The sequence below is a fragment of the Platalea leucorodia genome (assembly GCF_965183815.1).
Source record: "Platalea leucorodia genome assembly, chromosome: 2".
Lineage (NCBI taxonomy): Eukaryota > Metazoa > Chordata > Aves > Pelecaniformes > Threskiornithidae > Platalea > Platalea leucorodia.
In genome coordinates this window covers 31,955,573-31,975,821 of record NC_138824.1, presented here as the reverse complement: position 1 = coordinate 31,975,821, position 20,249 = coordinate 31,955,573, and the positions used below count along the sequence as shown (strand labels likewise).

The 20,249-nt window shown below is 39.2% G+C and overlaps 1 protein-coding gene across 1 annotated transcript in view; it reads right to left on the bottom strand.

Annotated features, from left to right (window-relative positions):
- Positions 1-4,658: 4,658 nt before the first annotated feature.
- Positions 4,659-20,249, bottom strand: part of ZC3H13 (zinc finger CCCH-type containing 13) — a 50,138-nt gene continuing 34,547 nt past the window's right edge. The window contains exons 13-20 of the mRNA XM_082304648.1: positions 18,474-19,017; positions 17,289-17,392; positions 15,852-16,871; positions 14,219-14,725; positions 10,739-10,894; positions 9,609-9,809; positions 6,150-6,313; positions 4,659-5,541 (exon numbers count right to left, since the gene is read on the bottom strand). Of these exons, the coding sequence (XP_082160774.1) occupies positions 5,371-5,541; positions 6,150-6,313; positions 9,609-9,809; positions 10,739-10,894; positions 14,219-14,725; positions 15,852-16,871; positions 17,289-17,392; positions 18,474-19,017 (2,867 nt within the window). The 3' untranslated portion in view covers positions 4,659-5,370. The remainder of the gene's footprint in view (positions 5,542-6,149; positions 6,314-9,608; positions 9,810-10,738; positions 10,895-14,218; positions 14,726-15,851; positions 16,872-17,288; positions 17,393-18,473; positions 19,018-20,249) is intronic.

Below are 20,249 nucleotides of genomic sequence, written 5' to 3'. Positions count from 1 at the left end.
ACAGAGGCAACTGCAGGTTTCATGCTGACACAAAGCACCTTTGCAACTGGGAGAGAAGGTCAATCTTGCGTGCACCTATTCAGGTCCTTAGGTGGTTTCCAGTATCCATCTTAAAGGTACATATGGGCAGCTTAGGCTCGCCTGTTCTTTTGCTGACCTTTTTCAGTTTTTTCTCCCCTTTTTCTCACTTTCCCAGTTTTTTAGGAGATAGCAATCATAATCCATGCTTCTCCTCACTTTCAGGGCTCCCTGTGTCTGTAGGTTGAACCAAACTTCTGTGAGCACAGAGGAGCAGACCAGGAGAGACCAGGTGAGAATTCGCAGGTACTACCGAGAGTGGTAAACCCACTCCTCTCCCTGCTGGAAACACCCGTCTGGAGCCATGTTAGGGCTACACTGCCTGTTTCCAGAGCTCTTTCACCAGTGCATCGTGTGCTCAGCACACCTAGGTATTTCTGTCTCCATCATTCTGATGAGCGAGCTTGTGGCTTGTAGATGTGTGAAGTCTCACTCCCAGGCTGACAACTACAACTTATACAACTTATACTACCATAGCCACGAAGATGGTGAAGGGTTTAGAGGGGAAGTTGTATGAGGAGCAGCTGAAGTCACTTGGTCTGTTCAGGCTGGAGAAGAGGAGACCGAGGGGAGACCTCATCGAGGTCTACAGCTTCCTCACAAGGGGAAGAGGAGGGGCAGGTGCTGATCTCTTCTCCCTGATGACCAATGATAGGACCCGAGGGAAGGGCAGGAGGATATGCCAGGGGAGGGTTAGGTTGGACATTAGGAAAAGGTTCTTCACCCAGAGGGTGGTGGAGCACTGCAACAGGCTCCCCCAGGAGGTGGTCATGGCACCAAGCCTGACAACATTTAACAAGCATTTTGGACAACACCCTCAGACATATGGAGTGAATCTTGGGGTTGTCCTACGCAGGGACAGGAGTTGGACTTGATGATCCTTGTGGGTCCCTTCCAGCTCAGGACATTCTATGATTGTATGATACTCGCTTCTGTCCCATTTCTACTACTCCCTTCCTCAAGCACCCCTCAACGCTTAATATATTCAAACAGCAAATTTAATCATGAAGTAGATGGAAAAGAGCATTTTCCACTACCCCTGAAGCCGCAGGCTTTCTTAAAATCCCAATCCACTACCTGTTATTTCAATCTTCCCTCTTGTTCAGGAACTGCATGTTTGCAACCAACACAACCCTTTCACACGTGAACATACACTTAAAATCTGGCAGCCCATTGCTTTGTAACTCAGCAGTTTGTTCTAGCACATCTTCTGACACTTCAGTCTTTAAAGATAATACCTCGCCTTCATTACTAAGGAAAAAGCAAGCCTATGGTAGGCGTATCCCTGACAGAGAAAGCTGATATCAAGAAATTAAACTTCCCCAGAATGTACTTACCTTCCCTCTTTCATCTACTGACCCCTACTGATAGGGCAGAGGCTATGAAACTGGCTGTTCTTTATAAAAGACTGTCTTCTTCCAAAAAAACTTCAGCTATTTGCTTTTTGAATGCTACTTCAGTGCTTCTCTCCCCGCACATTTGGAGTCCTTTATTGATTTTGATGGGACAAATTCCCAAATTCTTAAGAGGCCAGTTTGGTTTAAGAAACCCCTTGCATCTTGATGCTTGGCCACATGGCTTTACTTCCAAGTTTAGGGCTTAGTTTAGAGCTTTTTATTGTTATTATAACAGTGCATTTGCCATTCTCAAGCTGTCTCCTGACATTGCATAAAAAAAAAAAATTCCTCTACCACACTGCCTGCAAAACCTTACCTACTATATAGCGTGCGTGCCAAGACCAAGCATTTGATAACATCTCCTTGGGTTTCCCCTTAGCATTATGGTGAAGATGCGTACAGTAAAAACAACCATTTGTACAAAGATCCTTTGAAAAGCACACTTTGACCATTACTACAAAACAAAAGAGGTTCCTGGACTCATTAAGCTGGTAGCAACTGTTTGAATTGCAAATATACGGGCAGAGCAGCTCCAGCCAGCCTGCTCTCTGCTGAAGGACATCCCTACGGCGGAAAAGGGAGAACACAACTACGTCAAAGCAATTCAAACGAAAGCCTTAATTTAGTAAAATTGTCTGAATTCTGTCTTTTGAGTACACCGTGCAGATGGCCCACTGTCAAAATCTGTATCTCGCCCCACTAGCTGAAGCAGCAATAGCTTGAAAGTACCATTGGAGATAATGAACGTGACAATATCCCAAGATACAGGTCATAGCCCCATTTGTGTCTTGAGGCTCTAAAAATCTGCTCTGTCTGTGAACCCGTTACGGCTGCAAGAGCTGGGCATAGCGTTTCACCTGGGTGATAGCCTGCCTCATCCTACCCGTGCAGGCACCAGCTTGTTCTTCTGCGGCTCCACGTTCCAGACTGCACCTCAGGGATGCTTAAAAGTAATTTATCATCCAACTAAGCACAGCATGGGCTTAGCAGCAGAAAGGGCCGACATCTCTACTTTGGTACAGGCACCGCTTTAAAGTTGCTGCCGCAGCTTAAAAGGAGAAACTGAGTAGCGATAGAGGCTCCTCCACGTTTTCAGACTTGGAGCTTGAGCACACAAGGGCATCCGAGGCACACATTCATCCCCGTCCTCACGCTGCTGCCCGAAACGTTACGGGCTCCTGCGTATCACTGCTGGAGCCTTGCAAGATGAGAACCGGACTAAAATTCGTCCATTCACTCTTTTTCCACACAAGACCAAGCTAGGAGTGAAACGGGGAGAAAGGAAGAGATAGGTTAAAAGGGCTGGCAGATCACATCAGAAAAGTGATTACCAACACAGGGAAGGGGATGGAAGGTCCTAAAGCCAGTTCTAAAGTAAGTTCTCCAATTCAGACAAGTTTCACCCCTTTTTTTGAAATTGGTATGTGGGCAAATCTCCTTTTCCTGAAGTTATTGTAAAATTACCTGAAGACAGCTTTGTAACTTATATTCCCTGTCAGAGAGAATACCTGCAAACTAAACACTACTTTATGTTAAAATGAGGGAGACCAAAAATATTCATACACAGGAACCTCACGGTTGCTGGGCTTTACCTGTGCAGTAACTCCTGCCAGGTGAGGGAGGAATTGCTTGCAAAATCTTAGTGCTTCCCGCAGAAACCGGCATGTTTTCTGCCAGTACCATCATGTCCTTCTGCAAATCAAACCAAACCAAAGCAGTGCCAGAGGCAATTTCAGCACCTTTTTTGTATAGTTCCAACAAACGATGGTACAGGTCAGCACTGGCTTTGACCTTCAGTGGGACACCAGCACTTCACCAGATACTCGCAGCAGCTCAGCAAGCCTCTTTTATTTTGCATTTTCTAGGGTAATGTGAAATATTCTTCTGCAAACTAAGTGCATATATACACCTTGACTGTTTTACAGGAAGAGTGTTTAAAGTAAGCACAGTGTAATTAAAAGCCACACAGTGAATCTATTTTGTGTACTGCAGTCTTAGACAAGGCTGTTTCTAGCTATCAAACATTTTTATGTCTTTTAGAGACGGAGATTAAAATAGGCTTTAACATAATTGGAAGCAATGATCTAATACTTTCAGCTTAAAGGCAGCATTATTGTAGCTATAAAATAGGTGAGAATGCATTTAAATGCTGAATAGAACAGGTCTGTTAACTCTTGCTCAGGTTAAAGTACTATTGTGTTTAAAAGACAGGCTATTTTTTTATAAGCGTATATAAAATCAACGCTGACATTAAAAATAATTGTCACCAAGTCCCTTAAAAATGTTCAACAAGTGAAAAACTTAGGAAGGTAAAGTTTTGCCTGGATCACATAGTTTAATAAGAACCAAACAAGTGGTAGAAATTTCCCACGTCATTTATATTTGATACAAGTACATATACACTATTGTGTGGGCACTTACAAAAATATAAATAAAACCCCCTCACATTTTCTTTAACAACAATTCTTTAAACGTAGCTAAGAACATTTTACTGAATGCTTATGTGCTAGGCATTATAGGAAAGCACTATAGTAAGAAAGCTTTGTATTTGAACTGAATTGCTATTCCTATTTAGGCCCTTGCTTGAGGCTAATACAACTGTCAGTAATCACATGAGATGCGAGGCAGGCCTGCTGTTAAACTGCACAGTCAACATCCCACCTCAGTGCGCTGGTTCCGAGCGGAGAAAAAGGATAAGAAACTAATATAAACCAACTGTCAAAAAATTTAGTGGTTCATAACTCATTTTCAACCCGAATGAGAACAATGAAAACAAGTTGCTTTGCAGCAACCCAGTATCAAGGTTAAACTATGGATTTCTTTCCCACTCTCTATGAGCAGAATTCAAAGCAACAGTTCAGATTTAAACCCAGGAAAAGTAGAGACATGTATACAGAGACTTAGTCTGAAGTTTTAAAAGTCTCTGTTTCACACGGAGGCGTCCACAGACTACCTAAACATACCTGACTGGTATAATCCAAAGATCCTACACAAGATATTAACTTCTCAAACTGAAAACAATTCTTACAAAATTGAGTCCAGGCTTGACATGTCTCTAATCAGGCCCCTGAAATCTGTAAACATAGCCTTTGCTGCTAACATCTGAAAACCCCTGAAACTCATGAAGTGTTAAATCCCCTCAGGTTGCTGCATGGGATTGATCTGCCCTAATACTTAACAGAATGTAAAATATGTGCACAGTCCTCCTTTATAAGCAGCAGGCATTTCCAAAATGCTGTTAGTCTCATAAATATAGGCATCTAAAACTGGTCATAAATCACTTCCTGGAAGTTTTTTTACTTCTTTTCATCAACAAGAAGGGAGCCTTAAGTGACTGGACTAGATTGTTGTGTCCAGAAATTATCAGAGGAAACCTACGCTAAAGATGGAAAAGAGCTAGAGTTTTGTCCAAATCCAGATCCACACCAGAGGCTGCTGGGATAAGAAAGGGATTTGGAAAGTGCAGGTAGACAGACTCCCAGGACGCAAGCTACTTCAGAAATTCCAGATGAGTACTGAGGGACCAGGGTGGTGGTGGAAAAAAAAAAAATTATAACGAGGAAAAAGATACACAGACAGTTTTCCTCAGTTTAATATCAGGTGGTGTTATGAACTGCTAAAACCAGACATTTCACATTATTACACTTGATGCACCATAAAACACGTTTATGTTACAGTGTAAGATTCAATATTACAAAACCTGCAGAGAACTTCACACAGAAGTCTTTATTTTTCACCCCTTTTATTCACATCCAAACCCAATAATTCTTATCTGTGTACAAACGGAGTATTTCCTTCCATCTTCTACAACTGCTTTCCAACCAACCAGTTCTAAACATCAATACCAACACTGGTAGTGGGAAATCAACTAGAAAGTGCCACCGCAGTCATTCACTCAAGACACACACACTTCTTGCTGGATAGCCGGTTGTGGAATTTTACTATCCTCTGTCTTTTCCTGCCCAGGAACCTGGCACACAGTCTTTCGTTTGAATAATCGCAGACTCAACCGTAACAAGTCGCTGTCCATTGCTGCAGAATTTGTGTAAGTTTGTTTTGTTGCACCCTGTTCAAATTAAAAATGAAAAATAAAAAAAAAAGAACTGAAAACAGTGGCTTTTAACATGCAAGCTGAGAAATTAACCTCAAGTACTCTCAATAATTAGAGGTTTAATCATACATATTCTCTAGAAAAGACCTGGAGAATTAATGATTTTTCTATTAGCATGCAAGATCATAAACATACTGTAGTGCAAAAAATAGCTAAAATATATTTTCTTTCAATTTTATCTTGGAAGAACAGAATCTTATAATTCTTATAAAAGTACATGGAATCTCGAGCAGGAGAATTATTCAACAGTTGTCCTTGAAACTGTATTTTAACCAATTCTTTTTATTATGTATTCTCTAAATATAGAATATGTATCTCCAGAATTTAAATCCCAAAATGAGAAACAGCACCTACCTCTAGACTCAATCTTAAATTAACCTCTCATCCTAAGTAAAAAATAAACACCCTACAACCTCTTTAAATTAAAGTCTGTTCTCCATTATTTAAAGGACTAGGTCTACTCCAGAACAACAAACACAAAAATTATCTCCCTAGAGAAATGCTTTGCATAGTGAAATCTGAGTTTCCACATTTTGACCGAGCACTGTGGACGAACCACTTGCCTTTTCATTCTTCATTAGCTGCTTACGAATTGCAGAATCCCTTCGAAAGCACAGCGCTTTGCAGCAAGGACCCAGATTACTGAGAAGACCTGCTCTCTCTTCTTTTCGGAGAAGCGCAGCCATGTTCAAGGCCCCCAGTTCATGTTCAAAAAGGTTTTCTGCATCTAGAAAGAATTGATATTTGTAGATATCAACATACACGTTATTTTTGAACAGCAATATACAGTAATATGAAATTCCTTGAAGTTTTACTGTTTGTATTTCTGCCTTCTAAACAATATCAAGGTTTGGAAAAAAAGGATATTGCAGTTTATAAAAAAAAAAACAAAACAAAACAAAAAAACCCCACACATAAATCCTTCACCATTTAAAGGGAAGGATGGGTACCCTTGTAGGTAGCTTCAGCACTGGAAAGCAATATTGAGACAGCAATCACCGAGAGGCCTAACAATCAAGTGACAGCTCTTGGACAGAAGTGGGTGTATCATTTATGGTCAGACACGTGTGGTGAAAGGTGTTTACTATCAGCATTAATCAGAAAGTGGTCTAAAGTTCTACTTCTCTGCCAGACTGTACCAGTGTCAACACAGGGTTTGTATGGCTATGCAGAAGTGAAATATGACTATGCAGAATAATTCTTTTATCTATGGTGGATGAACCTGGAGAACAAGTCAACAGATGCTAATGAACTTCCCCCTCCTACCGGCTCATCTAAAGCATTTGTTAATAGTACTCAAAGTGGCAGGACTAGTCCTCTAATACATTTATCAGAAGAAACAGTGTGCAGCTAGAACACTTCAACCACTTTAACAAAAGATGTATCCTGAGGTGAGTCTTGTTCTGTGACGTCTGTTTCTACGAAATGCAGACAAAGACAAAAAGAGTGCACATGGCTGGACCGCAGCTCATCGATTTATAACCCTTTTACAATAAATAGGAAGATTATGATATAATTGGCAAAAAAAAAAAAAAAGGGAAGGTATGTAGCTAAGTCCAATCCAGCCACCTCTATGCAGTAAAACATTTGGTGTTTAGCAGAGAATCTAACGCCTAACTAGAGACGCCAGCAAACCTGGGGAAAATTCAGCAGCTAAAAGCAAAGACTGCTACAGCAGTTTGGCAGAAGGCACACAGAAGAGAACAAAGATGCATTTCTAAACCACTGAGAGAATTTGGATGAAGCTGAGTAAGCCTAGTTTTTAAACGGGCTGAAAAGAAACAAAAAAAAAAAAGTTACATGAAATCAAGGGCAGGTTAAAGAGAACTGCACTGAAGTCATCAAGACAACCTCAATGGACAATCAACAACACAAACAAGTGACAAGACACAAAAAGGCCACTTCAAAGGTAACACTGACACCTTGTCGAGCCTGCCTAGGTGCCAGATGCTGAGCATATCTGGCAACTAAGCATGTCCATATCCTTAGAGGAAACAATTGCATATAACAGATAGAAGGCAAGTCAGCTACAAATCTCAATTCCGTCAAATACTACAGATTTTTGTTTCCAAAGAAAATGAATTTAAAAAAAAAAAAAAAAATCACTGAAACAAGCTATTGTTTCCTTTTTTTCTGCATTTCTTTGTATTACCAGAAACTTTTCATCCACAATAAGAACAAAGAAGGGAACACCAAACTCAGGAACAAAAGAGGGAAACAAATTATACCACCATGAAGAAGTCCAAAGTGAAAACACTACATTTTCACTGTAACGCACAGTGGATATCTAGCTCAAAGTCATTCACTTTTCAGGGCACCATATTTGTGCCTTAGTTTAGTGGCAGTGTAACCACTATACAAGGAACCTTCACCCCAGGAGATTACAGAGGAAATGCACACGCCTGAAAGCCTGCTGGCAGTTCCGCATGCAGCAACTTTGACGTGTGAGAGACTGCACACACCAAAGGGAAATCAAAACACTTCAATCCCCCTTCCTCTCCAGTGCAAAGTTCTGTTGAATCTGAGTGCACTTCAGACAGCCCAGAGGCAGTGCTGGAGAGCCTCCTGTTATCACTACAGGCTTTCTGTTTATTTCTAGAGAAGCATGCAAGGACTGCTGAGGTTATTTTGGGTATCATTTTAAATAGCCAGGTGGAGTGATTCTGCACTGCAGTTCCTGTTGCAAGGAATCCTTGGCAAGAAGCACTGAAGTATACAGCAAAATTAAAGCTTACAGGGAGAGAGACACAGTTCATACCTTTACTGTATCAGACAGTTTCCAAACTCAGGAAGACTCAATGTTGTATCAATTACATCAGTTATGTGAATTCTTAAGCATAAGAGCTGAGATTTTTTTTTTTAAACTAGAAGAAAGCTAATACTGCATAGAAAGAGCTGCAAGCATTGCAGTGGGACATTTACAGTACTTACTAATAGCAAGTACACCCCTCAAATTATACTATCTATGATGCATTAAAAATGTTTGCGCTTAATTTGAGTTTAAAAAAAAAAAAGTAGAAGCAGGAGCAACAGCCCACTATTAACAGTTATACAATTTAAATGGCTCAAGCAAGCAGTGACATTCATGGAGACTAACAAGACAACTGCATAAAGAATAATGTTGCAAAGAATTAAAAAGCATTGTTTCAAATTAGGATCTAGAATTCACAGAGTTAAAAAAGAAAATCAGAAAAATCTGCTATTCCAGAAAAACAGGGGTTCCACAAATACTATTATTTATAAGCCATAATTTTCTCACTTTTAGATCGTGGAATAATTTCCACGGAGATCTTATAGAAAGCACATGTTTCATAGTCCTAAAAAACCAATTCCACCATGCAAGTTGTTGCAAGCAGCTCAACTGGTTCCTGGGATGCCAAAGAGAAAAATCAGTATTCTCTCTCATGCAAAAACCCTCCTTACACTACAGAATTGTAGAAAACAGCACTGGTATAGTTCACACCCATCCCATCTATCATGCATGTCTTATGCCACACACTTTGTCCAAATGCCAGACCATGTATTATTTAATTTCCCACTTCTAGCAGAGACATAATATACAAATTTCATTTAGCTCCTTCATTCTGACCCAAAAACTCCTATCTATGCATTCTGGAGAGGATCCTCAGAGAGAAAATAAGAGGACATGCAGAGGACCTTCAGAGAAAATAAGAAATCTTATTTCTTTCTCGCAATATTACTGCTAATTCACTGCAGAAGGTATTTAGCTCTCCAAAAAAATGCTGACACACTTTAGGCTAGGAAAGCATGAACGGTCTCACAAAAAGAATATTCCACTAGGATGAATTGTTTAGGCTATTATATTCAAGACCTCCTCACCACTGCTGGGATTAAAACACTAATTTGACTGACATGCAGCTGTATTACATTCCTGTAATTTTCACACAATACTCATTACACACTTTCTATGGTCTTGAAACCTAAAATAATGAACTAATGCACATTTCATAAGGACTTCCATTAAGTACAAAAGACAGTTTAATCCCTGCAGAAACAATTACCTTTAGGTTTTTCTAATGCTCTCTGGCAAGTCTCTTTAATTTTGGTGAAGAGTTCTGGTCCTGCCAATCGCTTGGAAATGCCAACTCTCAACATAACGGCACCTGGTGTGAATTTTAAGAGTGCAGCCCCAGGCTCTCGTGGTTCTTTTGGCTGCTTTGGCATAAGACTGGACCAATCAACATCTATGACATCCACAGGATCTGCAAAAACATTGACACAGAATGCGTTATCACATCATCATCCCGTACCCCAGTGGATTAATTTCACATGCTGTCTACATCCCCGGCTCATGAAAGCAATATATATTAGATGAACATCGTTCTGCAGTTCTTAAAGCCAGATCCTTGGACACTTCAGGTAAGAACATCAAAACTCACTTAGATTGGTGGAAAAAAGGAGCATACAAATATAAAGATTCTTGGATTAAAGAAAAAAAACCAAACCAACCCAAACCCTAATAGTCCGCTTCATTTTTCTTGCAACTCCTTTGTGGAAGGCTGCTTGGACCCTGCTTAGCCAGCAGATTTGGACACATCACTTAAGAATTCACAAAAGTCACAGTACAACTAAATGTGCTATGACAGATCTAAATTAAATGGTTAAAAAGCTAGTATTACAACTCTGGATGCTGGATGTTTTTTTCAAAGGAGAGACACACTATTTATTGAATAACCATACAATTGTGTTTGTCTAATACGTTTACCACAGAAAATACGAACACTGATCATATAGCCCAGATGACCCAACCGAACTTACAAGTAGAAGATTCCATGCTTCCCAGTGCATTTGGGAAGCATTCAAGCACAGATAAAATCTGTTCATAAAAATATCAGTTCCAAATAATGATCAAAACCAAATGGGATAAGTGAAAACATGTTTATAAAAACAAAAATCTTACCCTTCTAGCTATAGAAAACAAGATAAATATTACTTCACAATACAGCTCCCAGTACTCTTTAGTTACCTCTATCCTTCTCAGGCTTACCTGACTATTACAGAACAAATAAAAAATACTGAAGAACATACAAACTGCATTCTTAATTCAGAAATACTGTCAACATCACAACAGCATTACATACAAACTGATCTATCTTTATATTCAAATAATTATAAAGGGTGTTTGCTATACTTTTACCAGGCATCTTCTCATCCTCCTGTTGATCCTCCCGCTTTTCAGCATCACCTGCCAGAATTTCATCCAGTTCATCATCACTGATTGGCTCGTATTCTCCAGCACCAGACCCCAGTGACTGTACATCATCAATCTTTGCTTCATCTTCTCCTCCTACAGAGACAGATACATACTGTAGCTTTAAAGCAATCATTCTTGTCTTCTAAACATGCTTTAAGCAGCCTGAAAACAAAGAGGTTCAGCAAACTAAACTGTTAGTTTTTGGGGACAACTATATTCAACACGAAAATAGGTATTAACTCATGGAAACAGAGAAGTTATTTCTCCCATACACAATGCAGCAGTTTTAATTTTACATCTCTCGGTCATTTTTTTTGGTGCAGTATTAGTCAAACTGCACATAAAAGGCCATATTCAAAAGAAACATATGTTCATTATCTGATAATCTGATGTGTCGTTAATAATACAGATCTCGGTTAGTGCCACAAAGTCTTTCAGATGCTTTTGCACATGAGTCCAAACTCAGGATTCAGTCCAAAGGCTCTATGAGAGAAAGAAGTAACAAAACGCCAAAGTATAAGAAGGTGCCAGATATCCTGAATGAAGCAATTATTCACAGAGTTTTAGATTCTTTGTGGAAGTCACAAGAAGAGCTTTTAGAAAGCCATGCCAAACTTCTTCAGTTATTGTTACACTCTTATCCATCCATGTACTATATGCATATACAAATACCTGTGCTGTACGTGTAAACATGTTCCTTAAAACCTGTAGACACAAGACACTCAAACATTGCATTTTGCAGTTCATGAAAGGAACATCTGAAGGTATTCTCTTACCTCCAAGACTGAAAGATAGATATATATATATATATATAGATATAGATATATATATATATATATAGTATTTAAGCATTCCGAAACCCTACTGCTCTAAACTCAGGCTTTCTTAGGGTTCTCTGCCATGGTACTTGCAAAGAGTTGTGCCATACAAACTAGACAATTTACAGGGGTCCTCCCCTGTAGATGACTATTCTAATATCTTCCAGCTCCCTTATCCAGAAAGGAAACTGCCTGCCTCCATTTTAAGTTGCCCTTTGTAAAAGCTACAGAGGCAGAAGAAAAAAAAAAAAAAAAAAAAAAAAAATCACCTCAACTAACCTCAAAATCAGTATGGAAAAAGTAAAAGACATGTTAGCAGAGCATAAATTAACTACTCAGACCACCTGGCAGTGCTTTGGAGGAAGCATATAGCATCTTGGGCATTATTTAAGCCCACTCCTAGAGCAAACACATTAAGGATCAAGATATTACAATAATTTAGTAATTACATCCTCACACATTTTGTTAGACAATATACTACAGTAATTTGTCCAACTAAATACCAGATAATTTCTTAACATCATCAGATTTGGAAACTGTATTTAGTTTTCGAAAAAGTTTTTCCTTTTTAAACGGAAAATAAGGCAATCTATACTAAATTTCATTTTGTGTCTTACAATTTTAAATATTCACTGCCTGTATGATCCATCTTCTATCTCTACAATGATCTAGCGGATACACTAGCTCACCATAACTATGTGCTTGGACAGCACAGATGAACCATTAAAAAAAAAACACTGTATGAAGTAATTAAAAATAATAATGCATAGTTCTCAATACATGATTAAAAAAGATTACTTTCTCAATTTTGAATTTCAAATCAAAGTTTGATAATTTTTAGATTATAATCCATCTCTACCTTTATTGCTTTTTTGCAGAAGTGTACTTTTATATTAATTCTGCATTAAAAACATGACACGCTAGTCAGCTAAAAGGAACAATGTAAACAGGAGTAATAAAGTAATGAAAGACAATAAAGTACACTAAACCTTAGAAAATCATAAACATGCTACATGTAGTATGCTTTACTAAAATGGAATGTCATCTAATATTTTACAAAAGACATCTATTTTTCTAAAAAAAATAATACTAAATATACCATAACTTCCTACAGATGATAATTTTTCAGAGAATTTAGAACATAACCTTTGAAAAATACACAAAAGAATACACATTAAAACACTTACAAGAAGTCTGCTGAAAGGCTAGGTCTAAGAACACATTTAACATCCATAGCCTGTTTGGTTACGGGTGCCCTCTGAGAAACAGATAATGTACCTAGGAATGGCCTTTCACCAACTCTTTTCTGAAGTTACCACATTGTACTCTCAGATTTATTGCAGCATTCCTTCCTCTAGCTTAAAAATCACTGAATTCTGTCCATTACAGCAAGACAGAGAAGACTTTCCCATGCTGGCTCAAAATACTATCTTTGACAAGTGCTTCCACTCCAAAGATAACCTCCTTAAATGGAATTTTCTCAATTGTACCAGTCAACCCTAATGACCACTTTGTGAGCAATCAGGTAGGAGATATAATAAATAATACATAATAAATATTCTTCATCATCCTCTCCAGACATTTGATTTAACAGCCCAAATTAACATAAACACTACAGATAATTCTTATTAAGAATGCAAATATAATGAGACAATGTCCTGTTATCGTGTGTAAAACTACAAAAGCTTAATTCATTTGTTTCTCTTTCTGCTTCTGAAGACTATGGACTTCAGGCCTTACCATCCCAAACATCCAAAAATTCCAAATCTTACGATGCCTTTTTTCCTCTCAACAGATTTTAGAGAAGAAAACTCCTGCAGTTACCAAAAAAACCCAACTTGCTGAACATAACCGTAACGTACACCAGTTACTCTGGATTTAGACTCCTGCTTCTTTTACGTTGTTGATACAAGTTATAAGTACTTCCCAAACTCCCTATCCGTGCAAAGCTCAAGCTGTCTAATCCCTGTGACAAACTCTTAAGAGTTCGTCAGTGTTTGCCCCTTACTGACTTTATTTATTAATCCTAAGCACGTTTCCTCCAGTACCACTAGGGCAAGCAAACTGAAGCTGCATTTAATAAGATTACCTCAGGAAAGCCATTTTTGGACTGTTGTGCCAAGCCATACATATGTTTCACCTACTGATCAGACAATCATTTCTATGATAATTGGGCTCTGCAGAAGAATACTCCAAAGAACAGTTCCAAGTCAACATTCATTTTTTTCACTCATTACCTGTCACTTCCAAACTAAGAAATAGATCTTATAATGATATAACAAGGCAATCAAATGGTGTTATTCTTTAGCAAACTACCTATTCAGAAACGTTACACCTTGGCGAAATTATACCTCAGATTATTTGTTTCTTTGCCTCAAGACTTCTTTAGAAATCAACAAATAACACTAACATTAACATAACTAACACAAAGAGATGCTCATCAGAATTCTCTCTTATTGTGTCTGCTTCCACAATAGAGAAGCTGGAGCCAATACGCCTTTCAGCAGAAAATTATGCTAATATAGCTCAGTTCAGCACTATACTAAAAGGCAAAGAATAAAATATTTGACAGTCCAGGTTCTTGCCCAGAATATCTCACCTTCTAAACTCTCTACCTTTTCGGCCTCATTTCCATCTTCAAAACCTTGTAAAGGTCCTAAATCTTTGTCTGTTCTTTCCTTCTCTGAAGCCACTGAATCCCGACAAACACCATCAAATTCCTTTTCATGATCTCTGTCCAGCTTTGTTTCACTGTGTTTTGTTGATTCTTTTTGAGAGATGTCAAGAGTTCTGTCTCTCTCTCTTTCGGCAGTATCAGGTAGTTGTCTGTCTCTCTCTCTGTCCAGCTCCCGTCTTTTCTCCCTCTCCCTCTCTCGTTCTCTGAGTCTCTCTCGTTCCCTGCTCCTCGGCCAGTCTTTGTCAACATCTCGGTCCCAGTCTCTCTGTCTTCCCTCTCTCCTCTCTCTCTCTCGTTCTCGATCATGGTCATGTCGATCTCGCTCCTGAAGCCTTTCCCTGCTATCAAAGGACCCAGATCTGGAATGGACCTGACGATCTGATTCAGGAGAACTTCTTCTTGAACTGTGGCTTCTTGAATCTTGACGATCTGAATAAAAATATTTTAAATAGATGCGTGACTACAGCATGTAAATGTAATACCATTTTAATAAACCAAAGCATTTTAAAGATTCAGGTATGAAAATGTACTTCTCAAAAGCATCATCTTCAAATTAATAATGCATTCAGATTGTCTATAGATTTCCCTTTATGTAAAAACATAAGGTATTTCTCCCACTCCCAAAAAAGATTTTTCGTGGCTACTTTCTACTACGACAGAAGCCAAACTGAAGGTACATCATTTTAACTCAGAAATTTAGGCAAGGGGAGCAGGGGAGAGGGACAAAAAAAAAAAAAAAAAAAAAAAAAAAGGAATCGTCTTAAAATTCAAAGTTTCCAAAACCTGTCTTCTAAAACCTAGGAATGCCTTGGCTAGCAAATGATAAATTCAGAAAAATAATTTCAGGCATGTAACCATAAGGTGAACAGGGAGCTGAAGTGCTCTAGGAGGAAGATATTTTCCTACTGATGCTGTTTAAATTTTAAACCATTTTACCCAGTTTTGTTTGTTTGTTTGTTTTTTATAGGAACTACACAAATAAAACCAGTCAATTGTGATTATTTTCATTTGCAACAAAGATGATTTCCATATGCATTAAAAGTATGCCTAACAGGAACCATGACAGATTTACCTCAGTGAAAATAGCTCCTGAGATGACAATGGATCTCTCTCCCAGAGAGAAGAGACATTTTCATTTTGCATAGATTTCAGAATTTCCATATCAAAATGAATGTTAATAATGAATTTAAGAACATTATTTAGATGATAAAACTATCTCAATGTTCTGTTAGCACAAGCATTTTCTCTATGAGTTTTTTTTTGTCCTACAAATTACTTTATTTCCCAGGCAGCATTAACTGAATCTGACTGAATGTTTTGGTGTAAACAAAGTGGTAATCCTGCCCACTGAGGATCAGCTTTTCAAATATGGTAACACTTGCAGGAATCTTAATTCACTCTAGTTTTACAGTGAACAGCAGAGAGCACCTCCCTCTCCCTTCACACTAATTACAAACCAAAAGAGCATACAGTCATGCAAGAATGATTTGGGATTTGTATCTTTGCACTTTTATACAGAATGATAGGTCAGTCTCACTAAAATGTATCTTATTACCTGAAGATGTGCTGCGACTGGGTTCCCCTCGTTTCAACTGATCAATTCTGGACTTCCGTTCCCCAGTGATTTCTAAGCTCTTCTTCTCTCTGTCCCTGTCCCTATCCCTGTCTCTAGAGCTACTGTGCAGGATCCTCTTCCGTCCAGTCTGGTCATCTCCACTGCGATGAGCTGACTCATTGGAAGGGGATCTGAGTCTGCTTGAGGCATGGCTCCGATTGCTACCAAGGCTGCTGCTGCGCTTCTGATCTACAGGTTTACGGTGTGGTCCATCATCTATAGTAACATGAGGAGCTTCCACCTTTTCACCCCTCGTCCTGTGACTTTTTCTATGGGAGTCCTCAGTGCTTCTTTCTGGAACAACAATGTCACCACGTTCAGGAACATCCTCATCTGACCAGTCACTAAATGTTGTATCTTCTCTTTTTTGGGGGACTTCTGGCACAGCTTTCTCAGGCGGTGCTTCAACCAGTTCTTCTTTTGTTACAGGGGGGGTTCTTGGGCCTTTCTTCTTTTTATGATGTGGAACAATTTCTTCATCAGAAACTTCAGAATCACCCTTGGACCGCTTCCGCTTTTTCTCTACATTTTTCTTTTTTTGACCTTTCTTGGGTGAAAAGACCTGGCTTTCCTCAGTCGTTGATTCATTAGCATACCTTTCCACCCCACTGTCATCATCTTTTTTCTTCTTTGTGGCCTTTTTCTGTACCTTAGACTTCTTCTTGCTATCATCATGCATTCTATCAGAAGCATCTCTTTCTTCAGAGGGACGGTGTCCAAGATTTTCCTGAACCCTGGACCGGGAGCCTTCTGAAGCATCTGGTTGCTCTCTTTGCTTATCTGCTGAAGAAACCCTCTCTTTAAACTCTGGTTCTTCATAACGCCGGGAGCTTTCCTTTCTGTCCGATTTTCGCTCCTCTTCTTTCCAGCGACTCTGCCGCTCTTCTGTAACATGAGAGGGGCTCAGTGACCGGGATTCCTGTGGCCGCACAACCTGGCTCAGAAGTCTGTGCTTTTCATCTACAAAATGGGAAAAAGGATGTACTTGTATTGTTTAGGAAGGAAAACAGGTGAACATTTGGTATCTTGTGCATGCTGAAAATTGTCGATCAAAACAAATAATCCATTATTTCAGTTACATTTCTTAAGTTTTTCTACTGCTGCAGCAGCAACAGACTATTTCCAATTTGGTAAACATGCATCTTAAACAACAGATGTGGAAGCCACTATCACCTGGCAGACGTAACATATAGTGACAAAATGAAGACAAGAAAACAAACATATGGATTAAGAAAAATGGTGTTGCTTATAAAAGTAAGGGGAGGAGGACACTTATAAAAGCTTGCCCCATGTTTTTTCTATTTAAGATTGCAAGTTATTTTCCACAGGCAGAGGGTAAGCTGGATCCTGCTGCAGAGGTAGCCAACTCCTACTTACTTTTATCATCTCCGCTGTTGTAAGCATCACTATCAGGAGAGTGCTCACGGCGACGTTTGGGTGACTGACGAGGACTTGGACTGCTTTCATTTCTGTGACGCTTCCTGCAGAACAAACATGTACAGTCAAATTTCTTCAGGATTCTTTAAAGAAAACATTCAATAATTGAGTTTATCATCAATACAATCCTTGAAGTCTAAGCACTTCATAGAGAAGACAACACATCTAAGGATGCCAGAAGTTTTGTAGTTTTTTAAGTTGTTATTCCAAAACTCCAAGTATGATCAATTTTCTCATCATATTGTAAGATACCTTAAACTAAAACTCTAACACTTAAGACAACTACCTTTTTAGCAAAAAGTTATGGAAGACTCTTAAGATCAGTTTTTTCCTGTGGCAACGACCCTTGCGTGGGTTGACCTCAGCTGGCAGCTAAGCCCCCACCTAGACACCTGCTCACCTCTCCCCCAGTGGGAGGGGGCAGAGCCCATACTAGATTTAGAGGAATCCACAATTCTCTGACACAAAAGCTACTAATTACTTCCAAGCAACGCAGCCATTCAGGGCAACACTCTTTTGCTTATCATTGATGGAACAATGAGAATTTTATTGTACTAAATGAAAAAAGAAAAAGAATCAGCGCTACACACTTAAAGGAAGCACCACACACTCAGGATATTGTTCACACCTTCACTGGTAGCCTTCTGGTATTGAAAATTTAGTAGCGCAAAGGGTAATGTATGTTCTACAGAAATTTAATGAATGAAGTCATGAACCCTGACCTAGTTAGCTGCTATCTGACTTTGCAAGCTGCAAAAGGTACCACAGTCCACTATTATGCTTCCTAGAATGCCTGCATTATTAAAGACAAGGCCACGCAAGTATAGTTAGAAGGGAAAATTACATGGTCTGACTCAATCGTTAGCTCCTGAGTAGTTCTACGATTCTGCACTAACAAAGCATCAGATTAATTTCACTAGCATAGTACTGATTTTGGGGTCACCAGTATGTGCCACACAGATGCAGGGGAGACATGGCTCAAGATCAGGCCCCTGCATAAACAGGATATCTTCCTCCTTATGATACTCCCCTACTTACTAACTTACTGAAATCAACAGTAAAAGACTGCCTTTTTTTTTTTCTTTTTTTTTTTTTTTAACCAAAGTAACATTTAGATCAACTCACTTGGATTTTCTTTCCTCATGGACATCTCTTGAACTTCTTTCTTCTCTGATATCTTCTCTCTTATCCCTGCGGTCTTCCCTTCCTTTTTCTTTGTCATCCCAGTCTCTCTGGCGGTCTCTTTCTTTATCCCTGTCCCGACCTCTCTCCCGTTCTCGTTCCCGCTCTCGATCTCTTTCGCGCTCTCGCTCCCTTTCTCGTTCCTCCCGCTCTCTCTCTCGCTCCTTCTCCCTCTCCCTCTCTCGTTCCCTTTCCCTGTCATGGTCCCTGTCTCGGTCACGCTCACGGTCCCTGTCCTTGTCCCGCTCTCTCTCCCTCTCCCGCTCCCGAGCACGATCTCGTTCCAGCTCTCTTTCCTTCTCCCTTTCTCTTTCCCGGTCTCTCTCTCTTTCCCTCTCTCGGTCCCTCTCCCTTTCTCGCTCTCTCTCCCGGGCCCTTTCATCTCTCCTATCATCAGACCGATCTACCCTTCGCTCTTCTCTTCTTTCATCCCGCTCGAGGTCATCGCTTCGTCCTTGATGTCGTACCGGTGAGCTTGCTCTCTGATCTGTGAAGAGAGGCAGGTTTGATTACTAAGTGCTAAAGGGACATACACCGCTTCCACTACACTGATAAAAACACAAGAGCTTTTGTTTTGACAATCTAGATACTGGTTTGCGTTAAATGAAAAGCAACTCCCTGCAGAAACTTGGAAATTCTCTTTGGGGAGGGAAAAAGACAAAAAGCAGTACTAATTTTGAAAGATTTTTTCAATATTTAAGGAGCGGGCTTTCCTTATCTTAGCCAAAAGTTACTAAAAAAATTTTATTTTCTACCAGATTTTTCTGAATGGCTTCAAAAGATAATTATATGCCTCACAGCCTAGCTATTACTATTGCACTACTCAATGATTCAAAATCTGGTATAAGGTCTTGAAAAGCTCTGAATGACACACGTATGAAAATGAAACGTTAAGATTTCTGTACAAAAATTTTACTTCCCAAAACTGCTAGGAGTCACAGGCTTTACAAGAACTCATGCTATTTATAATACATAGTAAAAGTTACTGCAAAATAAGAAATACTAGCCTGTCTTGTCACAGAAGAAGAGATCCCTGCACAGAAATACACAATCAAATCCATGAGAAAGAGAGAGGCAAGGATGCAATACAGGAAACAGGACTGCTGGAAGTTTCCATATGTATTCACTGCAGAGCCATAGTTTTAGAAGCTGAGTTTTTCAGTGTTCGGACAGTGGATTAGAAGAGAAAACTAAATTTATATAGAAAATGACTGATCCAGAAGGACAGTGAAACCTGATTTATCTGACGGTATTTACTCTCCACAGACTTAGCTGCATTTTGTTAGTTATATTTTGGATATTTTTAAAAAATATTTCTATAAATTTTGGCCACTTCATAACAATTTCTATGCTGATGTTAGTAGTATTTGAATGACAACAAATCAATAAAACTGTTTTTCCACAATATATATTAAAAGCACTATACAAAAGAGCAAAAAATGGCACAAACAGAGGTTGGTATTTTTCAGTCCATTACTCTGGGGCTGAGAGTGCACTTTGCTGTAAATTGAGACAATGTCCACCAGGGGTGAGCAGGCAGAGTTTGAACTGGACTAAATCAATAAAACATGCATTTCCATCAGTTTAATCAATTTTCATCTCTGAGTGAATTAACAATGACTTAATGCTCCCCTGTTACCAGGTAAAATTAAAAGCAAACTTGAGTGACATTTCTGTCATGATGTAACACCTTTCTTAAAAAAGGAAATCATCAGTTCG